Here is a 19,738-nt window from a genome sequence, read left to right on the forward strand (position 1 = left end):
AAAACATTCTCCCAATTATTTTATTCTGTTTTCCTTTTAACTTTTTCACTTTTAAATCCTTTTCTTAATACTTAATTCTATATGCTAGTTACTTAAAAGTTTTCACCTTTATTTTTCTCTTATATTCGGTTTTAATATTTTATCTGATTTGGCCTATTAATTTTCATCTTAAATTACACTTATTGGCTGGGCGCGGTGGCTCAAGCCTGTAATCCCAGCACTTTGGGAGGCCAAGACGGGTGGATCATGAGGTCAGGAGATCGAGACCATCCTGGCGAACACGGTGAAACCCCGTCTCTACTAAAACATACAAAAAACTAGCCGGGCGAGGTGGCGGGCGCCTATAGTCCCAGCTACTCGGGAGGCTGAGGCAGGAGAATGGCGTAAACCCGGGAGGCGGAGCTTGCAGTGAGCTGAGATCCGGCCACTGCACTCCAGCCTGGGCGACAGAGCCAGACTCCGTCTCAAAAAAAAAAAAAAAAAAAAAAAAAAAAATTACACTTATTTTCTCTTATAATTTAAAATTGTTTCATCTTTTAATGCTTTTTATTTATTTATTTAGAGACAGGGTCTCACTTTGTCGCCCAGGCTGGAGTGCACTGGCATGATCTTGGCTCACTGTACCCTCAACCTCCCAAGCTTAAGCAGTCCTCCCACTTCAGCCTCCCATGTAGCTAGAACTACAGGCATGTGCCACCACACCCAGCTAATTTTTCTATTTGTTGTAGAGATGGGGTTTCACCATTACCCAGGCTTGTTGTGAACTCCTGAGCACAACCAATTGCCCACTTCGGCCTCCCACAGTGCTGGGATTACAGGTGTGAGCCACCACATCTGGCCTTAATACAATTTAAATTCTTACATTGCTTACTTCCATCGACTTTCTTTTGCTTTTAATTTTCTAGCCTCTTTTTTCTTTTTTTTTTCCATTTTACTTTCTTCTAGAGTCCTCTACCTTTCCTTTATTCCTGGACTTATAAACATTTTTCATCTTTTCTGTTTTCTCATACATTTCCTACTTAGTATGAATAATAATTTTAGATAGACATGTGTTTATCTAATATAGATACAGAATATATTTCCTGAGCTGAGAAAAGCACAGCTCAGAGAGGGGAGCTGGGTTTCCCCAGGTTAACTGCTCACATAAGGAGGGGCCAGGTCTCCAACCAGGAGCTCTCTGGGAACCAAGGCCATTGGCTGGACCCTTCCTCCATCCAGTGCTCTCTTCAAAGTGTGTTCCAAAGGACAGTAACAGGTGACATAACAGGGAGAAAAGGTTTATGCTCAAATAAAATTTGGTAAATAAAGGTTAAACAGCTTTCTTTATGGAAAGGTGCCTCTGATCCTTTAATGTACAAGAGGGATACATAATCTGAAATGTTTCCCACAGTATTTGACCAGGGCATGTTTTTATTTTTGCATGCAAAAGGTTCCAGGTACCAATGTTTTTTGGAACATACGTTGAGAAATTATACTTTTTAAACTTTTTTTTTGAGACAGAGTTTCGTTCTTGTCACCCAGGCTGGAGTGCAATGGCACGATCCTGGCTCACTGCAACCTCTGCCTCCCGGGTTCAAGCGATTCTCCTGCTTCATCCTTCCAAGTAGCCGGGATTACAGGAATGCACCATGACGCCCCCTCTAGTTTTGTATTTTTAGTAGAGATGGGGTTTCACCATGTTGGGCAGGCTGGTCTCGAACTCCTGACCTCAGGTGATCTGCCCACCTCGGCCTCCCAAAGTGCTGGGATTGCAAGGGTGAGTCATCGCGCCTGGCCCCTATAAATTTTTTGAAGTGAAAAATATTTTTTTCTGAATCTCACTGAAGATTTCTTCTGTCAAATGGAACAACTCACCTCACAGGTAAAGCTTTAGTAGTCTGCTCTGGCAACTCAGGTGGATTCACAAACATCAATTTAAGGAGGAGTTCCAAGTATCCAATATGTCTTGCCAATCTAGTGCTGAGGACCCAGGCCCAATTCCAACTCTCTCCTTCTCTTCGTCCACCAAAGTAAATGACAACTGAAATTCACAGTTTAAAAAAGTTATCCAAAGCAGTCATCAGTCAAGCAGATCTTTTCTCCAAAGATCAAATATCAAGCAATGACAGCTAAGCTTACATAGCTTTCTATGGTCCCATACTATTTCCTAACTACTCCTCAAAGAATTCCATTAACCTCCCCTAAGATACAGAAGATATGAAAAACGAAAAGTAAACAGACTAAAATATGCCTTAAACAGAAACATAACTGCAGTTCAGATTCAAATGCAAATGACTTTGGATTTATCACTATTTGCAACTGGTAAAGTTGGTTATCAGTTCCTCTTACAGTAAATCTATTTCCTTTCTTGCAACTGAAGACACCCCCAAGAATAGGGATTATATTATATTTTTTTACTTTGCTTTTAGATAAAATTAAAAGTACAGACATGGTCAAAATGCTCAAAAGCACACCAGTGATGGCTCAGAAGCCTTCTTTCCAGAAAAAGGATTTAAATATAAATCATTAATTAAAGTAAGTATAATAATCTAGGGTCTTGCTTCAAGATTAACAAGTAGTACATTAGTTTATAAGCTACTTCCGCCAAGTTGTGAGCAATGTTCCTTTAGGAAAATTTATGAAGTAGCAAAACGGTCAATTTTCTCACCCTATTAGTGAAAATCACATACAGGTTTTCAAAGACAGATAAAGATAATGTTTTTTTCTTTATCTATGAATCTTAACATTTTCTCCATTTTTGAAAAACATAAAAAGCAAAGACTTACTAAAGAATATGTATAAGAGAGCCAAGAAGCTCAATGACACTGCTATTCCAAGATTCGGATGGACCGTGAAGGCAAACAATAAACCAAGCCCTCCACAAAGTAGCAGGGTAAGAAACACTATGAGCCATGAGAACTGAAAGAGAGGCTCAATTTGTTGTCCGGCGAAGGTTTTCATTTCATCTGAAAGATAATTTAGTATGAAACCTTATTCCTGTTTTAAGAAATACAACTTTTAACACGATTTGCAGTTTTCACATTTTCAATGTAAACATTTATTGGGCACTTTACTAGGTCCCTAGATAGAATACTGCTACTTAACCATTTTAACCAGTGTTCTCTTGCCAAGATGAACATCTCACCCCCAGGACCACAGCTAGGCCTGAATCACCACCCTCTCCTGCTTCACATGGAGGATGTACGAAATCCCTTCTCATATACTCCCACCTGTCAAGATTTTCTTGAGATTTTTTGTGGTTTGCATTAACACAAACATTACGTATATGCATATCGTTTCCACATGCAAAAATAATACTCTGTATCTTCAAACTACATACCACCACCATTCCACTGTGATCCTCCTCATCCCTTCTCCCTCCAATCACATTTGAGAATACCGTGCTTAAAGGTGCATGTTGAGCCCAAAGGAGCCCCACACAAGTCATTCTTTGTACAAAACTTGGGGAAATTTTTACAAGCAATACTGAAACCTATTCTTGAAGAATGAGCAAGATTTTGCCAAGCAAAAGGCATACATGTTAGGTGGGTGGTAGTGAGGCCAGCTAAGAAGCTGCTTATAGAGGGAGCAACCTGGGAAACATGTCTGGTCTGTTCTTGCAAGAGCAAATAGTCCTCTGTGACTGAAGCTGGGGCACATGCCAGAGGTGGTGCTGGCAGGTGGGACCATGCAAACTGGCAAGTCTGTGAAGGGCCCGAAAAAACCTGCCAGCAGGGTTTTTACGTAGGTTTATCACACAACTGGATCTGCTTTAGAAAGAGAACTCAAATGATCGTGTGAAGAACCAACCAGAGGGGAGTTCATCTCAGTAAACCGCGTAACACACATGCTCGTACAGAAAGCGGTCTTCCTCTTTATTTCAGAAAAATCCCCAGAGAAAACCTTGTTTTACATATAGAGACTTTGTATAAGCAAGCTCTTTACCTTCTAGTTTCTTGAGTAAGAAAGATTTCCCACTTCCCCACTGTGCATATAACCCCACACAAATGGGTGGCTGCATGGTCGGCTCACTGAGAATATCTGCTAGGGCACTGCTATATAAATCATATCCAAGCATGTCACCATCTGTTTCAGTAGGAGACAAGTGTCCTGTAATTAAAACACATCATATCTTACGTTAAACAGTGGCATTACTATTAGAAAGGAACACTATTTTCATTTATTGTTTACTTGATTAGAAAGAAAAAAATTATTTCAAATGTTTATAACCATGTAAAGACAGTTTCAGGGAGTCTCTGAGCCTACTCTGACTTGGAAGGCTACCTGATTTAAAATTAAAAAAAAAAGTTTCAGAGATTCTTAAATTACTATCATATTTCATAGAACTTAAGATACCTATTAATTATATGATACATCTTTTTATGTATAACTAAGAACAAAATGCTGCCAAATTGTGACATCATGCTTTCTTGTCCATCACTTACAAGACACATACCAATTTCAGAGATGTTAAATCATGGGAACAGTGTGCATTTTAGAATCAGTAACATATGATGATTAACACAAATGAGTATGTAAAATAAATTTAATATGTGTAATACCTATACAAAGTTACAAAATGTTACTGAAGAGCATAACATTGTTACTGAACAATAACAAATATAAACATAAACATAACAAATGTTACTGAATATAAATATAAACATAATAAATGTTACTGAAGTAACATAACATTACTGAAGAGATAAGAGAAAAAGAAACATTCTATGATTCCAGGTAGAAAGGTTTAGCAATTCTCCCAAATTATTCTGTCACTTCAAGGCAGTTCTAATTAAAAACCCATGAGAATTTTGTTTTAATTGAAAGGAAAGAAGAATATGTAAGGATAGGAAAAAAAAAATAAAGACTACTGAAGGGTAGTTGTCACTGGAGAAGAATAAAAATGTAAACAATAATTTGAACATTCTGGAACTCATATAGGATATTAACATAAGTGGCATTTCAAATAAGGCAGGAAAGGATGAATTAGTAAGTGGTGTTGGGAAAGTTTAATCATTCATGAAAAAAATTAAATTAAAATGCTACATACCTCATAGCCTTAACAAAATTTTCTGAAACATTAAAAAATTAAGTAGAAAAAAGTAAAACCATAGAAGTAATAGAAGAAAATACAGGAGAAACTTTAAAAATCTTTGTTTAAAAAGGCCTTTCTTTCTCAATGTAATACTAAGGCCAGAACTGCAGGAAAAGACTAACGAATTAACTACAAAAATGTAAAACTTTTGAATGCGGAATAAAAATCCATGACCATCAACCAAGAGTATGCTGAGGGGAGGGGAATGCAGCACATAGGACACACCCAGGATCAATATCCATAACACAGAAAGACTCTTACATCAATTTTTTTTTAATATTGAAAACTAAAAAATGGACAATGGATACAAAAAGGGAACTGGCAAGAATACAAGTAGCCTATGAATATATTACATATTATCTAAGCCAAAAAGCTGAGAAGCAATAGCCTATAAATATATTACAAGATCTCAATTTCACTAATAATTTTAAAACACAAATTGAAATGAGATTTTTTCTTTCTTATTTATCTGATTTGCAAAGAGTAAGAGGCTGGAAATACCCAGTGCTAGCAAACTTGTGGGGAATTGTGGTATCTTATACTGCCAGAGGGAGAAGAAATTTTTACAACCATTTTGGAAAGTGTATCGAAACTATGGGCATCCACTGACTTAGGAATTCTGCTTGTGGGAATTTACCCTAAGAAAATAATCCTAATTGTACCCCCTGAATCTCTAATACTATTTTCAAAAGAAAGAAAAAAAATCCTAGAAATAAGAGTCAACGGATATATGTACAAAGGTGTTCGCTGCAGCACTAATTGTTAGCAAAACAAACTAAATATTCACCAACAGAGAACTCAATGTACTATGATGAAAAATTATGCAATAATTAAAATATGATACGTTAAGCTTTTGTAACATAGTATAACTCAATTTTTATTTTTTAAAACTATATATATATATATAGTATGTAACATTTTTATAAGCATAAAGAAAAGCCTGGAGGGTCATTTAAACAATTACAAGTTGGGAGATAGGGGATAATGGGGAATTTTCACTTTCCGCTATACTTACGTTTTCATTCTTGAAATGTAATTAGTGCACATTACTATTATAATAAGAAAGAATATTTTAAAATACAAAAAGTCTTAAAAAAACAGAATTATGGCCAGGCACAGTGGCTCATGTCTGTAATCCCAGCACTTTGGGAGGCCAAGGTGGGAGGATCACTTGGCCCCAGACTAGGGAACATGGCAAGACCTTGTCTCTACAAAAAAAAAAAAAAAAAACTAGCTGGGTGTGGTGGCATGGTCCTGTAGTTCCAAGTACTCAGGAGGCTGAGGTGGGAGGATCGCTTGAGCCCAGGAATTTGAGGTTGCCGTGAGCTATGATTGCATCACTGTACTCCAGCCTGGGCAACAGAGGGAGACCCAGTGCAGTGGTGCGATCTTGGCTCACAGCAATCTCCATCTCCCTGGCTCAAGAGATCCTCCCACCTCAGCCTCCCAAGAAGCTAGGACTACAGGCACACCACCACACGCAGCTATTTTTTAAATTTTTTTGTAGAGATGAGGTCTCACTGTACCGCCCAGGCTTGTCTCAAACTCCTGCGCTCAAGCAATCCTCCTGCCTCGGCCTCCTCAAGTGCTGGGATTACAGGCATGAGTCACCATGCCTGGCCTTATTTTCCATACTTTTTAATGGAACATTCATTATTTAAAAGCTCAGTTCAGAGAAAAACTCAATACTTACTGGCTCCAAATATTTGAGTTAAAATACTCTTCTGATGGCTACAGTCAATATTGTAAGGAGTCTCGCCTGCTTTGTTGGGCCTATAAAGTAACCGCCCATCTTTGGGATTTCTTAAAAGCAGTTCCGCCAGTTTTCGGCTCCTTCCACGAATAGCAATATGCAAGGGAGTGTCTCCTTTCTGTGAAATAATAGTAGGAAGCTTGAACGTTCTTATCTTTGTATACAGTGTGCAGAGTAACAACATCCATGTTTCTGTAAAATAACAAACTCTGAACTTTTCTTATTTTTCATATAAAGCACATATATAATATGAATTTTTATCTCTATCTTCCCCATAATTTCTTTCTGTAGCTCCTCACCCAGCTTTGCTCAGATATTATTTCTCCCACAGCCCTCTAGAATGAAGGTCATTCTTTTCTCCTTCCCTTGACTCAGTGAAAGAAGAGAAGCAACAGGCTTTCTCCCTGCAGCTCCTCCTAGGCCATGGGTCCACTTCATTAGTATCCCTCCATCATCCAAATATTTACTGTCCAAGGATGTCAACTACCTTTCTCAACTAATTTAAATTCTATTTCACAGCTTTCTTCGTTTGTCTAGAAAGCCTTACAATCCATGCTGATAGCCATCTAACACAAGTAATCTTGCCAGCTCCAGTAACCTTTGTCAACCATTTGCCACAGTGAACCCTTAAATCTCATCACTCTACATTCTCAACCTGAGTCCTCTAGGTACAGCTATCCTCCTCCAACTCTCTCCTCAACTCTTCCATTCTCCTCACCTTTCCACTCTCCTCACCTTTCACTTTTCCCTATCAACCCATCTTCTCTCCTTATTAGGATCTCCAATCACATGAGTGTTCACATCCAACACTAATGAAAGCTAACATGTAAATTTCAAAAGCCCTCTTCGGGCTACAAAGTGCTCTCCTACTGGTTGCTTCACAAACACCTTAACAAATTAAATTATTGGTTCTCATCCACACTGATCTCCAGGACACTAAATGAAAATGACCTACACATTCTTCCTGTGGCTTCCAAGGCACGACCTTATCTTGATCTTTTCATCTTCTAGACACTCCTCCCATGTCCTGAAAAGTGTGGCACCATAACTATGCACGAAGTTCACTATACGCAAGGTTCTGTGCTTGGTACTTTGGAGGATATAAAGATGAAAGACAAAACAGTTGCTGACCTTAAGTAGCTTATGTCGTAATAGGAAGAGACCGGATAAACATGCACAATTTAAAAACTGCAGTATGACACACAGCATAAGAGAAGTCCATTTTTGACTGCAGCTTTCATCTTTCTTCACACTGATCATCTTAGTCACTCCCATGCAACTCTCTATCCTAGTAACTAACTTCCAAATTTCCATCACCAGCCTTGATTTCTTGCCCAGATTCCAGTACTAGATTTCCCAATGTCTACTGGCCACAGACGACTGAATATCTTATCAGCCCTCAAACTAAACATATCCAAACCCAATTTCATCTTATTTTCACATCTCAATTCTAATTCTCATCCCCAAACCTGTGAGAAGACAAAACAGCAGCAGCAGCATTTCTGCCAGATATAAAAACTCTATAAATGCAGGGAGGATATCAGCACACTTGGCTGACAGGCTGAAAATAATCAGAAAGCAGTGATGGGCAAGGTAAAAATAACATTAATCATCACTTTTAAAATTGTTTTTATGAAATTATCTATGAAGATCCAGGTTCAAGACTTTTATAAGTGTGTATCCCAAATTCTAGCAGGATAGTACTTTACCCATCCTCAGTAAGATGTGTTCATGAATGAACAACTGTTCCAACTATCATGTGTATTTGTCAATAAGTATCATGTGCTGACTCTGGGCACAGCAACACACAAAAGAATACCAAGGCAGAGGCCTTCAAGAAACTTATGAATTAGTATAAAGCAATTACTTAAAATAGCATATTACATAATTAACAAGGCTATATGGAACCTTGAAGAGTCTGGTGGTTCTATATCGCAAGTTGGGGGACCAGTGTCAGATGAGTCAACGGCAGATTGAGAAAAACAGGCATTATAAGAAATTTTCTAGAAAGCTACACATACTCCATTTTGAAAACTCTTCTTTGACTTTATATCTTCTAATCTTTAATATTAAAGTTTCCTTTCTTTGATATGACATTATGTTAATATGGTAATGACGGGGGAGGTGCTTTCACGTTTTAAAATAATATTGTAACTTAGCAAAATGAAACACAAACGTATTGATTCTTGACTCCCTGTTTTTGTTTAACTGCCTTATAACTAACAGAAAAATAAACTTCAATCTGTTATTAATTGGTAAAGCCCTAATCATATTATTCATCAGAGGAGAAAATTTACAATATTATTTCTTACTTTATACATCAATTAGTTCACTTCTACTCTGGGGGAAAATCAGTTTAAAGTACAGAAAGAAATAAGCTTGTTTAAAACAAAAAGAAACTAAAATGAAAAATCAAATCTATATGAAGTATTAAGTCACTTAGAGCTAAACTTATTATAGAAAATACAAAAATTTCTCTAAAAGGCTAAAGCAAGGGCATGCAGCAGAACAAACATATTATCTCCTGTCAGTGAACATTAATGCCGTTTTGAGAGTCGGCCTCCTCCAGCCCCTGTGCATTCTTTCCTCCTGTTTATCTGCAACAAGCTCTACCCTGATGAAGGCGGAGCCTCCTCCTCATATGGTGGTCAATGGCAGTGCCCCACAGCTGCTGTGAGCCATAGAAGGAAAATCGGAAGCAGCTGCATTAACAGCACACTGAGCCTGCCCACTCCTCAGCGTGCTACTGTGTGGGATCCAAATCCCACACAGACATCCCCAGCAAGTCATCTCTCCCCACACAACCTAAAATCAGATCCCCATTAAATCCCCTCCATACAGAGGTCAGTCTACCAACAGCTGTCCATACAGCGTTCTCCCTCCACAGATGTTTCACCTTATCTACAGCAGACACTTTCGCGCCTTTATCTAGTAGCAGCTCCACCACTTCAATATTTCTCATCTTGGTAGCCTTTATAAGTGGCGTCTCACCATCCTGTGGGCACAAATAAGAACATTTGCCAGATTAATAGTTTGACTCCTGTGTTTATGTCATACAAATGCACATGTCAAGAAATATCTGACTCTGGTTAACAGTCTATATTTAAAACCCCCTCAAGAAAACATAAAAGCAAACAACAAAAAAATGTTTTTCTTTTACAACCACTCATTTGTATCAAAGTGACTTTAAATCACGTAGCCAGCTGTGGGACCTGCCCCACCTGCTCGTAAGCTACAGCCGGCAGCAGTGGCTGCTTCTGCCCTTCCCCAGGTTCTACCACTGACCTGGGGCAGCTCCCCTCCAGAGGCTACTTCCCGTTCTCCCCACCAGCCAACCCACAGCCCAGCCTGTCAACATCCAGGTAAGCCAGTGTCCACAGTTTTCAGAAATGTATGCCAATATCACTTCAGTTCTCAGTGAAACCTTTTGAAGCTAGCAGTATGCCTTCAGAAAACCTCAAAAAAGTTCATGATTGCTTTCAGAACCAAAGGAAGGGAAGCAAGAAGAGACCACAATTCAGTACTTAGTTAGACAAAAATCTCATCAGAAGCCACAGGTAGTCACCCTGGCTGACACCAAGGTCCAAAAGAAAAAGAAAAAAGAGGATTAAGGAGCCACCTGCAAACCAGAAGGTATCTCAGAAATTTTCTACCCTGGGGTACTAGAAGTACCATCATTGAGTTAGAAATTGGCTGGTCCTGATCTACAGTAGATGACATGGGATTGTCTTACAGGTGACTCTATAATTTTGCTTTATTCATTAAGAATTCCTGTCATATCAACCCAGAATTCCAAATATATTTTCCCCATAGAAAACTATTACACATAGGCTAAATAGGAGACCACAGTATTAGATAATTTTGTATTTTTTACATGATTTGAGTAAAATAGTTGAAAGTGGCTAGTGTAGGGAACCAACCACCAGTCACAATGGTTGTTTACGTATTCATTTAAAGAGACAGGGTCTCACTCTATTGCCCAGGCTGGCCTGGAACTCCAGAGCACACGCAATCTCCCCACAAAGGAATGTGTTCTGCCTCTCAGGTAACAGCAGCATAAATGAATTTGGGGGAAATGATCTGTCCAAATAATAACAACTTATGAATAGCTGATACTGCACTTTCTGAAAAGTATTTAATTGAAGTAACAAATATCACACTGTATTTTGCTATGAATACACAAATCCTGAAAGGATACAAAGTTACTCCTCAATTTGACAGGGAATATTACCAGTAAAATCAGTGTAACTCTAACATCAAACAAGGACGACTGAAATAAAATGAGCAGTACTAACATTCAGCATGAGGTGCTGCTAATAACAGAATAGAAATGCCACTTATACCTTGGTGCATATTTCAGTATCAGGATTGCACTGTAAGATATCTCTCACCATTGTTGCATTTCCTTTCTCAACAGCCCAATACAAAGCAGTTTTATTGTCCTAGAAAATTAAAAAAACACAATCACTTCATGCAAGATACAATATTTAAAACTGCCACTTGTAAATACAAAACATCATTTCTGTCAGAAAGCATTCCAACAGGCAGCATGGTAGGAAGTGCTATTAATCCTCATGCTATCTTGAAGGTACTTTTGAGAAATTCTTTGTGAAAGAAGTCTAGGAAAACTTCGTATTACTTAACCTAAAAAGTAGTAATCCCACATAGTTAATAAAGTAAACTATACTTTTGTAATGTTATCAGATTTCAGGAACACACACTGGGTTAGGAGTCATCAATACCTGAACTCCGTAAACTTGGACAAGTCTTGGACCCTAAGATTTTCATCTGTAACATGCTGTAGGTATTGCCCAATTTTTCAAAAGATAATGCACGAAAATATACTTCACAAATACAAGGCATTATCATTTTTAGCTTTCTTAATTTCCATCCATCCAATACCCCTATATTGCCTTGATCAGATCTTTAAAATCTTATCTAGCTCAAAACCCAAAAATCAATCCATACAGACCTTGAAAGTAGAACTAGAGAACAACAAAAACCGAATTCAAACACAGAAGAGGACTCACAGACGCAAGGCAGTTAGGTAAAAGTCCAAATAGGTGACCTAGAACCCAACTTTTAGTGGCAATGTTACTTTAACCCAGGAGATAATGAATGACTTTTTGCAGCAGCCACATTAAGTTCCTAATACCAAAATTTCCCCAACAGAGTTTCTCTTCTAAAAAATGCACACTAGCTGCCCATCTCAAACTTGTCAGGCCCTACCTCCCTTCCCATTTCATTTCTCCACCTTTCCCCACCGTGCCTACCTCCCCACTGCCCAATGCCAAATGATTCATTCGCCAGCTACAAAATGCAGTCTTTCACTTTCTAATTTTCTCATCCTATTACCACTCCCCTTGCCTGAAACACCTGGCTTTCCTTTTCTTTTTTTTTTTTTTTCTTTTTTCTTTTTTTTTTTTTTAAGAGAAAAGGTCTTACTCTGTCACCCAGACTGGAGTGCAGTGGCATGGTCACAGCTCACTATAACCTCAAACTCCTGGGCTCAAGAGATCTTCCCACCTCAGCCTGGGATTACAGGCATCGGCCACCCGGCCAGGCTCTTCACCTATCTAAATCCAACTCATCTTCAAACTTAGCTCGAGTTCTACCTTCTTCCAAAAGCCCCTGACCTTAAGGCCTTCTTTCCCCACCTCAAGACTCATACTTGAACCTTTTGCTAGGCAATCAATCATATATCATCTTGTGGCTTCACTTTTTATGTTAAATAAAAGCATAAAAATAAACAAACTAAAATCTTTCAAATTAAAATATATGTGTCTTAAAGACAAGGGGCCCATGTTAATTCCCCCATAACATTTGGCATAATGGTTATAGTTTGATCCAAAAATGGATTTGGATACAAGAGATTTTTGGCCAAATACAAGAAAAAAATGAGCAGAAATGTATACTGTCCAACAACAAAATGAGACACCAAGAACTTTTTCTAAAGTCTAAAGCTCTTGAAGTATTTGATAAATTCACAACTGTGGGCAAGGTTTTTATCTAAAATTAATAACCTTTGTGGTTCTATGAACTATGATTGCCTTAAGCAATGTCCATAGGACTACCAAGTGGTCCTAGGAAAGGCAGGCACAGTGGAGAAAAACGAGAAGAAAATAAAACAACAATAGAAGAACAGCAGATGGAGGAAGAAGACAAAACAGGGAGAAAACACTAAAGAAAATAAGTAAGTACCAGATATTCAAAGTGCCACTGACTCTCTCAGTATCACTCACTACTCATTATAGTTTTGAGGATTGAATCTATATATACACATTAGTAAGGACAGTATATTCTAAAAACATGAGCTTTTTTGGTTTACCTCTAACTACATTTAACTCGACATTAATATAGAAATTTTACAATAATGGCAGTGAAATTTAGTAATAATATACGCCTGTTAAACGTACTAGGGTTTACAAGTTTATCTCCATAGGAAAGTGGGAAGAATAATGTTATGATCAGTCAACATTTACATCCAATTATACTCTAAGATAGCAACTGCACTGTAATCACACATACCTGTCCTCTAATGTCTATATCAGCGTATTTTTGGAGAAGCGCTCGAACAATTTCAACATGACCACCTCTGACAGCGCCAATCAATACAGTATCCCCACTCTAAGAAGACAGAAAAAAAAAACAAAAACAAGGTGAATTGATAACAAATAAGCACTCTTCTGAAGTTCAAATTAATCATGTTTTCATATTTTTTTCTAAAAATTTCTTGGAAAAAGTCTATCTCTAAATAAGAGAAAAATATTACTTAACTAATATGAATACCTGATATTAACAGACATCAAAGTAAGGGACAGAGGACTTTATGCCCCAAAATGAGGACTGAAATTCCTAAACAAAGTTTAGAAAGACTTGTTACCCAGAACAATAACCTATTCTCTTTGAAGGTAACCACCTGTTACACATGTAAATTAAATACAATAACACTGTGGCTGTCAATGAACCAGATGAACATTTTAAAATCATATAGTAAAAATCTCTTGGAATAATGCTATATGACGAAAGCCATGAACTCTAAAAAACGAAGCTATAAAGCTAAAACTATCAATGAATCCACAGCCACATTTAATTAAGGAAGACAGTTCCCCGAGCAGCATCTATGAAAACCTAGTGGATTTGGCAGTTACAGGCCAGTAGTGCATCAGGACTGACTCATTCCCCAGCATAAGACTAAGTTCATGACCTCATGAGGACATCGCTCTCCCCTGGAACTATATTCACCAAGCAATGATCATTTTTAGTTATACCTTCCTATACTTAAAATACTGGAAACAGCTATTTTGGAAATGGGCATAAATATTTTATTATTTACTGCTAACTTAAAAATCAGTTGTAGTCTTTTGAGTTGAATGAGCCCACGAGTTGCAGCTCAATTCAATCCTGAGTGGACCTCAAAAGTACTATGATATAAATCACGATGCAGGTCCTTAAGGGTTATTAAGCTCAGCACCATGATGTAGTGTCTTAACTACCACATTTATAGCAGAAATAAACCCAAGGCAGACAAATTTTAGTTGGAAACATTAGCATTAACATGGGTGCAGACTAGTAAACCTCTAAATGTGCCATCCGCCATTCTAGGTACTAGGAAACAAGACAGACAGGGTCCTACCTCTGGAAGAATTTATAGCCTGGCAGAGAAGACAACATACAATAAACAAAAAATCACACAAACACTATGCAAATAAAATAAGGTAATGTTCTAGAAAGTGACTACCAGGTAGGCTGGGCATGATGGCTTATGCCCATAATCTCACCTCTTTGAGAGGCCAAGGCAGGAGAATCACTAGAGGCCAGGAGTTCAAGACCAGCCTGGTCAACATAGTGAGACCCTGTCTCTCAAAACAAACAAGAATTAGCCAGGTGTGGTGGCATGCACCTATAGTCCCAGCTACTTGGGAGGCTGAGGCAAGGAGGACCACTTGAGTCTAGGAAGTTGAGGCCACAGTGAGCTGTGATCACACCATTGCACTCCAGCCTGCGTAACAGAACAAGACCCTGTCTCAAAAAAAGTGATGAGGTAGCTACTTTGGATTGAGTAGTTGCAGACCCTTCCAAGGAGGTAACATTGAAGCCCAGGTGGGAAGGACAAGAAGGAGCCAACCACAAGATCAGCATTCTAGACTAAGAGCATAGGTGCAGCAAAGGCCCCACAGCAGGAACAAGCTCAGGGAATTCAAGAAAGGGAAAGAAGCAAACACAGCTGCAGGCTATGAAAACTGGCAGAAGAGGGGTAGAAAGTGGGGAGACAGGTTAGGAAAAGACAATGTCATGTCATGTCTATAAACTAAAAAGATAACATTCATCCTCAGTGCAACAGGAAGTCTTGGATGGCTTTAAACAAAGAAGTACACACGAGATTTATTGTTTTAAAGATCACTCCAAGATTAGAGTGGAGAACCCAGTTGCAAAGCTGCTGCTTTAACAGTAGCACCACCAGAGACAGTGGCTTCAGCTGGGAGGTGATAGTGGAATGAAGACAGGTGGACAGATAAAGGATTTGTTTTGGAGTAAAGTCAACAAGAGCCCGCTGGAGGGCAGATGAGGAAAAGAGAGAAATCAAGGCTAATGCACAGGATTTGGGGCTCAATAAGAGGGGAATGGTGGTACCACTTGCTGAGACAGAGAATGAGGGAAAAGCAGGTTTGGGGTGAAAAAAACAAGGCATCTATTTTGCTGTAAGTTTAAGAGGCCAATTAGACATTCAAGTGGAGAGTTCAGGTAGAGGTGGATCAGTAAATGTGAGCACAGAGAAGTTAGGGCACAAGAAAGCACATCTACAGTGACACAACAAGGTCAGTTACAGACTAATAGCACATGTGACATTTTCGATAACAACATTATTTGACAAAAATTAAAAAGGATATTTTTCAGAACGATCAAACAGTTTTTAACTTACTAGTTTCAAAGGCAGAAATAAACTTGTCTTAAAACAAGTTTATGTGATGCATGAGAATTTTGAAAGGTAGTAAGACACCAGGGTCATCTTTCATCCACTTCGCCACTAGGAGACAAATATGAAACAGGTGGCCTACCCTGTCAGGTATGTTCACATATGTTCCAGCATCCAGCAGATCCTGCACAATCTCCGTATGTCCTTCCTTTGATGCAATCATCAAAGCTGTATTTCCATCTTTATCTGTTAAGTTTACATTTGGATTCCTCTTCAAAATTTCTTTTACTGACTGTGTGTAGCCTCCTTTCACTGCCACAATCAGTGCGGTCATTGAATTCTAAAAACAACAACAACAAAAACAAAACAAAATACAAGCCCAAGAAATTAGTGTATTCTAGAAAATATATGATTTATGCCATAATCACAAAACTAATGTTTTCAAATAGGTGGCCTAATATTGTCATTTCCAATAATAAAATGCCAAAATAAATAGCAAGAAACATACCAAAAATGGCTAGGAGGTATCTTTTGTTTTTGAAAATACATTAATGATCTTCAGTCATTAGTGCTATTATGAAGTTCAGTTATTTAAATGATAATCTGAAATTGGATTCATTTATAATCAACAAACTAACTCACTAATGTAATGAAGGATAAATGACAGGGTGACTAAACACATTCTAAATTAAACAGTCCAAAGTCAGGTGAATCAGACTTCAAGAATTCTTTGTAATAAAACCCATAAAAAACACTAAAGTCAACAATGAATTACCAGCCATAAGCTATTTCAAGAAAGGTGTAATATACTCTTTGACTTTCATAGTGATCTAGAAACTACATTTTCAAAACCTGTCTTATTTTAAGTAATTATTTTAAAACCTGTACATCTATTTTATAACAATAAATCAGGCCAGGTATGATGGCCCACACCTATAATCTCAAAGCTTTAGGAGGCCAAGGCAGGAGAACCGCTTGAGGCCAGGAGTTCAAGACCAGCCTAGGCAACATATGAGACTCTGTCTCTAAATAAACAAACAATAAATCAACTAAGAGAAGAATGTGACTCACTACCAGAAGTAGTATTAAAATTGCTTCTCGAGATGCTCATCTACTTCAAGCTGTTATACAATTTCCTTATAGAAATATTTTAGGTCAGCCCCCAAAATTAAGCTGTCATTCTCCCACATATTAAAATAACACAGCCTTTCAAATTCTTGAGCCATCAATCATCATAGAAACAAGATACTTGTTCACTTGACCAACTGTCCACAGGAGGCAGATGGAAGGTACGGCATCTGCAGCTGCCTATGGACCATGCTGCCTCCACCAGCACGAAAACAGGGTCTACACCTTGAAGGCTGGCCATGAGTCAGCTCCTACCAGTATGCAAACAGGAGGAACGGGTTGACAGTGTGCCACAAAGTATGACAGAAAGAGTTTACTCTTGTTTCACTACGACCCAAGATCCGGTACTATCTCCTCTCAGAATCCTTTATGATCCACTCACGTAATATACTAATTCTATAAATAGCTGTCTGCATTATTTTAACTGTTCTTTTGCATAAATATTGCTTTCTTTAACCATATTCTTATAGGCTCAAGGGAAAAGTGATATTAGGCTTCTTCATCTCCCCAACACAACTGGCACAGGCTGGGGAACGAGGAATTAAAAACCGCTAATCAGTAAGACGTATCTAACCAGTTTTTAAGCTTTCTGGGTTCTATCAGCTGATTTCTGATTTTTTAAAATCTGTTCATTGAAGAGGGAAAATAAGGCACAGCTAAAAATATCCCCAAAATTACAATATTATTTTAAATTTTTTAAGAAAAAATATTTTAATGCAGCACAATGTTTTTCCACAATATTAAAAACCATTTGATTTGAATAGCTTATTAAACAATTTGTACTATGTACAGGAAAAAACAAACTCCATTCACATAAATTCTTACAACACTAAATACTTCTATGACCAGATGTGTGGGGTTTTTCCCCACCCATCAAGCAAGCAATCAGCTCTGCAGCGGACATCAGCTGGGTATTCTCCAACTCAATTCTGACACTACCTACCTGGAGATAGCATCAGACCCCACAGGCAAGTGCTCGGTGCCCAAGACTGCCCCCGCTTCCCATGCCAATGAAAGCTCAGGTTGTTTGACTGACTGGCTATAAATCAAAACTCCCACAATCCCCTCCTTGGGTTTGATTAATTTGCTAGAGCAGTTCACACAGTTCAGGGAAGCAATATTTACCAGTTTCCAAAAGGGATATTTTAAAGGATAGAAATGAGCAGGCAGATGAAGACATACATAGGATGAGGTCTGAAAGGGTCCTGAGTACAGGAGCTTCTGTCCCCATGAAGTTGCGGTATGCCACCCTCCCAGTACAGGGATGTGTTCTTGGTCATCTTCCTGGAAGCCCCCTGAACTCAGTCCTTTTGGGCTTTTATGTAGGCTTCATTATGAAGGCATGATTTATTAAATCATTGGTCAATGATGATCAATGCAATCTTCAGCTCCTCTCCCCTCCCCAGAGGTGTTGGGTTAGGGCTGTGAGTTCCAACCCTCTAAGCACATGGTTGGTGTACCTGGCAACCAGCACCTCAACCAGTGGGGTTATCTAGAAACTTTCCAAAAATAATCTCATTAACATAAGCTCAAGTGTGGTTAAAAGGGGCTTGTGATAAGTAACAAAAGACTGTATTTCATCTTTATCACTCTAGAACTGAACCAAAGCTGTTTCAAGAACCAAGGACAAAAGGCCAAATATAACCAAAGACACTCTTACTGCTGTAGTCACTTATGATATTACACAGGTTATAGGAGCAGTCAGCCAGGAACCATGGACAAACACCAAAATAGTCATGCACAGCACATTTTGATCAATGACAGACGGCATATATGACAGAAGTTCCGTAAGATTATGATACTGGACTTTCATTGTACTTTTTCTGTGTTTAGGTATGTTTAGATAAAGAAACAACCATTGTCTCACAACTACCTACAGTACTCAGTACAGTAACACACTGCACAGGCTGCAGCCTAGAAGCAACAGGCCAAACCACAGAGCCTAGGTACGGAGTAGGCTATACCAGCCAGATGTGTAAGTGCACTCGGTGATGCTCCCACAATGGCGGAATGACTGAATGACACATTTCTCAGAATGTACCCCTGTCATTAAGCAACACATAACTCTATATATATCACACTAGGATTACTGAAAGCTGTTCTTTATACTTTTAGCCTCCCCAATTGTGTGTGCATTAGCAACACATCCTTAAAAGCATCTATTTATAGCATATATGTTTATAATATAACATACTTAGGGTAACAGAAAATGCTTGTTTTCCTGTTACTATCATTTTAGAACTAGAGGGAAATTTCTCTAGGCATATACTAAAGACATAAATTCTCTCTCTTAAAATAAAAAGCATGTTTCTATTGCCAAGCATTAAAATATAAGATACTTACAGCTCCTTCTTGATCCACATCAGCTCCCATGGCCAGTAAATGTTTCACACATTCCAAATGACCCTTTCGTGCAGCCCAAACTAAAGGGGTGGTTCCATACTATTAAAACAAACAATAAATTTAAAATTATTATAAAAAGTATACTCAAAGAAACTAGCTCTTAACATGAATTTTAATAAAAATCTTACTTTTTATGATTCTTAGAAAACTGTATACATTTATCGTAATTTTAATCTTAGATAAATCCTATTTTTCCCATTTTATTTCTCCTGAGTAGATGATTAACCAGTCCATGAAATGTCTTTTAACCAATCTTATTCAAACTTTTCTTGAGACAGAGTCTCACTCTATCGCCCAGGCTGGAATGCAGTACTGCAATCTCTGCCTCCCGGCTCAAGCAATTCTCATGCCTCAGCCTCCTGAGTAGCTGGAATTACAGGTATGCACCACCACAACGGGCTCATTTTTTTGTATTTTCAGTAGAGACCGGTTCTGCCATGTTGGTCAGGCTGGTCTTGAACTC

The 19,738-nt window shown here is 38.3% G+C and overlaps 1 protein-coding gene across 15 annotated transcripts in view; it reads right to left on the reverse strand.

The window, feature by feature from the left end:
• Window positions 1-19,738, reverse strand: part of KIDINS220 (kinase D interacting substrate 220) — a 109,298-nt gene that overhangs the window by 58,826 nt on the left and 30,734 nt on the right. For all 15 annotated transcript variants that reach the window (XM_073022763.1, XM_073022761.1, XM_073022758.1 and 12 more), the window contains exons 7-15: window positions 19,216-19,314; window positions 15,887-16,084; window positions 13,356-13,454; window positions 11,171-11,269; window positions 9,724-9,822; window positions 6,768-6,945; window positions 3,925-4,089; window positions 2,766-2,945; window positions 1,855-2,020 (exon numbers count right to left, since the gene is read on the reverse strand). In XM_073022763.1, coding sequence (XP_072878864.1) covers window positions 1,855-2,020; window positions 2,766-2,945; window positions 3,925-4,089; window positions 6,768-6,945; window positions 9,724-9,822; window positions 11,171-11,269; window positions 13,356-13,454; window positions 15,887-16,084; window positions 19,216-19,314 — 1,283 coding nt within the window. The remainder of the gene's footprint in view (window positions 1-1,854; window positions 2,021-2,765; window positions 2,946-3,924; window positions 4,090-6,767; window positions 6,946-9,723; window positions 9,823-11,170; window positions 11,270-13,355; window positions 13,455-15,886; window positions 16,085-19,215; window positions 19,315-19,738) is intronic.

Source organism: Chlorocebus sabaeus, chromosome 14, assembly GCF_047675955.1.
Source record: "Chlorocebus sabaeus isolate Y175 chromosome 14, mChlSab1.0.hap1, whole genome shotgun sequence".
NCBI lineage: Eukaryota > Metazoa > Chordata > Mammalia > Primates > Cercopithecidae > Chlorocebus > Chlorocebus sabaeus.